Here is a 7,182-nt window from a genome sequence, read left to right on the forward strand (position 1 = left end):
TCAAAACAATGACTATAAAAAAAGATTCCTATACCTGTTTAGAAAACCATAAACTTAGTAGTTGGAGTAAATATGGTGTAATCATTTGCACATCCTTTTCTTTATACTCACAAACACCTTCAGTTAATTATTTATCTTACTTACCAAGTGACAGCAGTTTCTGGCGTTCAGCATTACGAGAGTCCCATGAACAAAGACTAGTGGTCTTTTCATCAGGATACAAAACTACAAAAAAAAAACATTTTAATTACTATTAAGTAAAGCATATTTTATGTAAATGAGACAGGAATAAATAATTAGGCAGTTAGACTTACTGCATGTGCACTACTGGCATATCTGAATTTCAAAAAGGTACTTAAATACAAGAATACAGAATTCATTAAAACTAAATATAATCTTTGGAGCAGTACTCATTTCCCAGAAAGCCAATATTCTACTTTTCTGGACTGATAAATTCAAATTTTTTTACTTAGATTTGACAATATTTTGGGCATAGAAGTTTAATATGTGTAATTTGAGTACAAGATTAAAGACTGAAGCCCCCATACAATTAAAAACTCTGTAAACTAAGTATGTTCATTTCTATACTAAGTCAACAGAGTAAAACAACATATTTTTTAAAGAAACTAATTCATTTACACAACACTTCCATAATATATATATTTTCAATACGAATGCCTCTAACCATAAACTTATCCAAGTTCTTAAAAGGCTGTGGAAATAGAAAAAAAAGACACAAAATGTCTACTCCTAAGTTAATGGAATATTAATATTTGGAGTTGGTGTAACAAAACTATAAACTGTTATTCAGTTTTACAAGTCACGACCTTACCATAATCCTCTGTGTGGTTAAAAACTGCCTGAGCTCGATGTGCTTGTTTCCCCGATGCACCAGCTCCAGTGTAAGCAATCAAACATCGTGACATTGACAGCTCCCATAACTTCACCAGTGAATCTTTTCCACTTGATAAAATGTACTGGAATACAAGAAACATTATCCAAATGATCTCAGATAACAGACAGAATCTAAAAATATTACATGTACTTGTAGCTTAGTATAAATATTATGAGCTAACAAAATATAAAAGCAGAATTACATCAAGTGTATGCTTTATATCATGATTAATTGCAGAATATTGTAAACTAACAAATTATAAAAGCAGAATTACATCAAGTGTATGTTCTATATCATGATTAATTGCAGAATATTGTAAACTAACAAATTATAAAAGCAGAATTACATCAAGTGTATGTTTTATATCATGATTAATTGCAGAATATTGTAAACTAACAAATTATAAAAGTGGAATTACATCAAGTGTATGCTTTATATCATGATTAATTGCAGAATATTGTAAACTAACAAATTATAAAAGCGGAATTACAGCAAGTGTATGCTTTATATCATGATTAATTGCTGAATATTGTAAACTAACAAATTATAAAAGCAGAATTACATCAAGTGTATGATTCTGCAATTAATCATGATATAGAATAATTTGTTAGTTTACAATCAAAAGTGGAATTACATCAAGTGTATGCTTTATATCATGATTAATTGCAGAATATTGTAAACTAACAAATTATAAAAGCAGAATTACATCAAGTGTATGTTTTATATCATGAACAAAGAAGAATTTATTGTTCCTCATACTAAGAGAAGCAATTAGTTTCATTAATTGCAGAAAAGAACTAATAGCATTCCTTTGTCTATACTTTATTGTTCTAGAAAATAACATGATAATGCAACTCTTGTTTTAGTTTAAATGTATATCAAGTAAATCTGATACAAAAATAAATCAATACAAGTGTTTTTGAAAAATTTCAAACTTAAAAACTGTTACTGTTAGTACTACTTTGAAGGAGGGTAGAATTTCAGCCCAAATTAGGCCTGGATTGAACTTCTCGTGCTGTTTAAAGTATACATGTGGAAAACCACACTAACTTGTGTACTCGTAGAAATCTAACCAACGGAATAATTTCACCCCAAGTATGCCACTTTATTGATAAAAGTATACACTAGAAAAAACAATGAAGAAACATGTGCAAAAATATTCTTTTTTTTTTTTAAATTGTAAAACTTGAAAATTTTTAAGGTAGTCCAGTCCTTCCTTTTTTTTTTCAGATGTGTATTCAATATGAGAATAAAGGATGTTAGTTTGTATACAATATATCAAATTGATTTTTTTTTACCTTTGAGTTACGAGAGAATACAACAGAGGACACTTCATTTCCATCATGTGCTTGTGAGAATGTATTAATGCATTTATTGCTGACTCCATCCCAAACTTTAATGTCTCCATCCTTGGAACTTGTCACATACAAGTTGGCATTTGGACTGTACTTTACCTGAAGAAATCAGGAATTTAACTAATAAATAACTTGCATTAGAAATTTCAAACTTACAAATATCTAGTAAATGAAAATAATTTTTACACAAATCAACTGTGCATATTGTACAGTTATGGAATATTTATGCACATTTATCTGCACATTTTAAGTTATAATAAGAAGAAAGTAAATCTTTCACTACAAAATAAACGTAGTCAAAGGAAAATTCTAATGAAACATTAAGTACATAAAAACTTTAATTGCACTCAAGCACCACAACTAATAAATATTTAATTATCATGTATTTATATCAACATTCTAATGTAATTTTTTCCACAAGTTCTGATGAATATTAAGTATTGAAACTGAAAAATATCTAAAATATGTTGTACTTTCAGTACTTAATAATCTAGGAAAAACATCTAAAATATGTTGTACTTTTAATACTTAATAATCTAGGAAAAATATATAAAATATGTTGTACTTTCAATACTTAATAATCTAGGAAAAACATCTATAATATGTTGTACTTTCTGTACTTAATAATCTAGTAAAAATATCTAAAATATGTTGTACTTTCAGTACTTAATAATCTAGGAAAAACATCTAAAATATGTTGTACTTTCAATACTTAATAATCTAGTAAAAATATCTAAAATATGTTGTATTAGATTATTAAGTACTGAAAGTACAACATATTTTATATATTTTCCCTAGATTATTAAGTACTGAAAGTACAACATATTTTATATATTTTTTCCTAGATTATTAAGTATTGAAAGTACAACACATTTTATATATTTTCCCTAGATTATTAAGTATTGAAAGTACAACATATTTTAGATATTTTTCCTAGATTATTAAGTACTGAAAGTACAACACATTTTATATATTTTCCCTAGATTATTAAGTATTGAAAGTACAACATATTTTAGATATTTTTCCTGGATTGTGCGAGTTTTATTTGTTATGAGGCTTGGGGTATATTGTATCCATTAAATGCAAGCAAAAAACTGCTTTGTTTTTCCAAGTGTATATTGTGTTTATGAAACCTCTATGCCCCTACTAATGTGATATTGTATATTTAATGTCCAGAAAAATTGAATGAGCTTCTCTTTTTGACCCATGACCTTCAAAACTTAATTAGGTCCAGAACTTTGTATGTAGTACTTGTTGTATATATTTAGTCGAAATACATCCATTCAATCTTGAGATATCGTGACTACAAGATTGGGATGGACAGGGGGCAAACTAATATCGACTTTGCAAATCAGTAGTTGTGTTTGGGGTATAAAAGTTAATAATTATTGTTTTAATTTAATTATAACACACACACACACACAATTCAATATTATTTACCACTACAGAGACATGTAAGATGAGTCACTTCATCCAAACATACCATTGTTACTGGTCCTTTATGTTGGTCTTCAGGTATGCTTGATACATAACACTGTCCCGTATTTGCATCATACAACCTCACTGAAATACATACATTTTAAATTATCTTAAGATACAACAATAATGAATGTTAGTACCAGGTGTAATATGACAACACAATAAGACTAATAATAGTATTCATCACATCATTCATTTCTGATCTCATATGGGTTTGCAATATTAGAGAACATTACAACCTAAATAGTGTAGTTAAAATGCTGTTAAACGGTAGTTTTACTGGAAACTCATTCTGTGCCAGTAAAGATGAATGTGACTTTTGAAATTATAACTATCCCTTACTGTGATTACCAAATAACAGATTACACATCATCACCCAAGGCATTTACACAACAATAACTTTTATTTTCATAAAGAAACCTCAAACATTTTGCAAAGATAAGAAAGTAGGTTCTGATAAAGAGAAATATAGTTCAGGATGAAAAACCAGCAACACATAATATAAACTTTAGACTGAGGAAAAACATACGTAAATAAAGGGTTTAACTCACAGGTAGATTGCTGGGTTCCTACTAGTAGAAAGTCCCCTGAAGGATGAATTGATAAACATCGTACCATTTCTGCTTCCTTGAGAGAGAGAGGGAAAAAAACCATGAACAGGTTCATAGCAATACATTCACTTTTAACACCTTTGTTTCTGCATGGTTCCAATAGACCCATCACCCATAGGTAATGTTTTAACCATGTTCACTAGTTTCTTCTTCCTAATAATAATTTTAATCCCAACTGCTTTGGAGTTGGCCAGTAATTTTTACACTTGGATGGCCAGTACATGTGGCAACCATACAGGACAAGCATGTTTGGTGATGGAGATCTGAACTCTCGACCCTCAGATTGCTAGTTGGGTACTCTAACCAGGCCCAACTATGTTCAGTAGTTATATCATTAAAAAAATAAAGATAGTGAGCATGACTATATCATTAAAAAAAGAGAGAGAGAGAGAGTAAATAATTGAAAATATGTGAATTTAGTTCTTAAAAAAAAGAATTTTACAACATTAAGATTTCTCTGAACTTCTTGGATTTTTGAAATTGGTACCAGAATGATAATATAGGCTGATTCAATCCTTTATACTTTCACATAATATAATCCATTACATCAAAGAGGAGACACTCTTAATTAAATACAAAACAATACTTATATATATGATTATGATAATTAGTTCAAAAGCATACTAAAGTCTTCTTGAACAGACTAAATTTTAATGTTGAAATGTAGAAACAGGTTTTTAAAATAATTTTGTACTAAAAAGTGATTTATTTAATCAATAAGTTACAGCCAAGAAGGATAAGTAACTTTAAAAACAACAACAATTTCCACATGTTAAACCAAACATGGAATTATTATTAAATACATAATTACACATTCTTATTTTAAATAACTTTATACTAGAGGTAGACCAATCATCAAAGTTCAATCTATTTAAAATCACTGGAGCTAAATAATAAAAAACTTAGAACTCAAAATCAAAGTACTTCTTGGACAGTAGTAGTTACTTCTATGATGAAAAAAATATAAGTTATCTCTAGAAGGGATTAATAAATTCATTTCAGGATCAAATACTATAATATCTCTTGCAACACAAATGAAGCAGTAAACACAGATCTGATAAGTAGTTAAAAGTCCATTTTCCTTAACTTTTTTGAAACTGATATTCTATAAGGAAACCCTATCATTAGCCTCAAGACCCTCTTTTGTAACCACCAGACTGTTAATTAATTCTGACTATTTTTGTCTTAAGTTTTATTGGGCATAAACAGACCTTCATTTTTCTTTACATGTTTCTTTAATATGAAATTACTTGCAGCTTTTGCTTCCTAGGCTTGCCTATAATATTACTGTACACAGGTAGTTAAGCCACACTGTTCTGGTAGGGGAAGAAAGGAATGCCAACACTATAAAAGTAGAGATTTTAAGTTTTCTGTTTCACAAAAAGAAAAAGGAAATTTTTGAAAAAGAAAACACGCAATAAGAACTTACATGTATGGTTTTAAAGGCCCTCTTAACTGATGGTTTCGAAAAATCAAAAAACTTTACTGTATAGTCTTTACTTCCTGAGATTAGTACTTGTTCTGTTGGGTGGAATTCTAAACATGAGACTTCCTAGAAAAAAAAAGAATGAGCAGTTTTTGTTCTTTACATACATATGAGCTTTATTTTCATCACCAAAAAATATGCTTTGCTATATATCTATTATTCTGACTAAGTCTACTTCAAAAATTATTTTACTTAGAAAGAAATGATTGAAATTATACACAAGACTTTAGAAACAAAGGCATAGTTGCTCCTAATTTTGAAGCAATAGAATAGATGGAAGCAAGCTAGTCAATACTAGGGCTAGCAATTAGTGTTAATCAATTAATCTTCAAGATAATTAACTGATTACATTAAATTAATCAGTTATTCTCAAATGACACTTGGATAGTTGGTGTAATCACAAATAGTAATACGTGTAACTAGAAACACTAATTTTAATTACATGATTATGTTTGGGAGTCACTAAATTAATGGACTAAACTGAACAGCCTTGAATTAATCAAAAACAATACAAAAATGATAAAGGTAATATCTTTATAACTTGCATATTTCGAATAATCAAAAAACACTAATTTTAATTACTCGAGTATTTCACTTGACACTAATCGATGCTCATAGCTAAGTGATTAAATTGATTAATTGTCCAGCTCTAATCAATACCGCTCACCACAAACTCTTGTTCAGACAAAAAGTGGGATTTGACTGTCACTCTTACAATGCACCCATCATATGAAAGTGTATAATATTTGGGGGGGGGGGGGGATTAATAGGGTGGAAACCCCTGAACCTCGGGTCCAGTCTGGCATTTTAACCATTAAGCTGTGTTCAACCCACTTCCATACAGATTTCACAAAGAAACATGTCATAAATGACCCAAAGTAAGCATAACCCATGTGTTTTAAAACTCATGTGATGCTGTAATTTTCTTGTGGCTTAATATAGATATAGATAAAAATACTATAAAAATTTATTTATCCAGTAGTTTGCTTTCATGCTTTTTTTTTCACACTAATAACAACAAAAGTCTTAAGAAAATTACACTGTATAAAGTTTCATATGATAATACTGCAACTATATAAAATATGTTGGGAATAAAGGCATATTACAACAAGACAGGCTATCTTGTAAATGAAAAGCATCATAACTAATAAATGATGTCAAAAATTATGTTTGTCTTTTTAAACAGTATGTGACTTTTTATTATCTCAAATGTCATCATCTTTCTTTTACTGAGTTGGTATGCCCTGGAATATACGATAGTTAATTACCGTATTTTTCGGAATATAAGACGCACCCTTATTTTGAAGACAAAGTTTTTGGGGAAAAAAAAGCTACAGTCACATTTGAAAGATTTTT

The 7,182-nt window shown here is 29.1% G+C and overlaps 1 protein-coding gene across 1 annotated transcript in view; it reads right to left on the bottom strand.

Annotated features, from left to right (window-relative positions):
- The window catches only part of LOC106464737 (cleavage stimulation factor subunit 1-like), a 21,292-nt gene that overhangs the window by 1,799 nt on the left and 12,311 nt on the right, over positions 1–7,182 (bottom strand). The window contains exons 7-12 of the mRNA XM_013924892.2: positions 5,770–5,892; positions 4,281–4,356; positions 3,734–3,813; positions 2,194–2,349; positions 833–977; positions 145–225 (exon numbers count right to left, since the gene is read on the bottom strand). Coding sequence (XP_013780346.1) covers positions 145–225; positions 833–977; positions 2,194–2,349; positions 3,734–3,813; positions 4,281–4,356; positions 5,770–5,892 — 661 coding nt within the window. The remainder of the gene's footprint in view (positions 1–144; positions 226–832; positions 978–2,193; positions 2,350–3,733; positions 3,814–4,280; positions 4,357–5,769; positions 5,893–7,182) is intronic.

This window comes from Limulus polyphemus, unplaced genomic scaffold (assembly GCF_000517525.1).
Source record: "Limulus polyphemus unplaced genomic scaffold, Limulus_polyphemus-2.1.2 Scaffold1730, whole genome shotgun sequence".
NCBI lineage: Eukaryota > Metazoa > Arthropoda > Merostomata > Xiphosura > Limulidae > Limulus > Limulus polyphemus.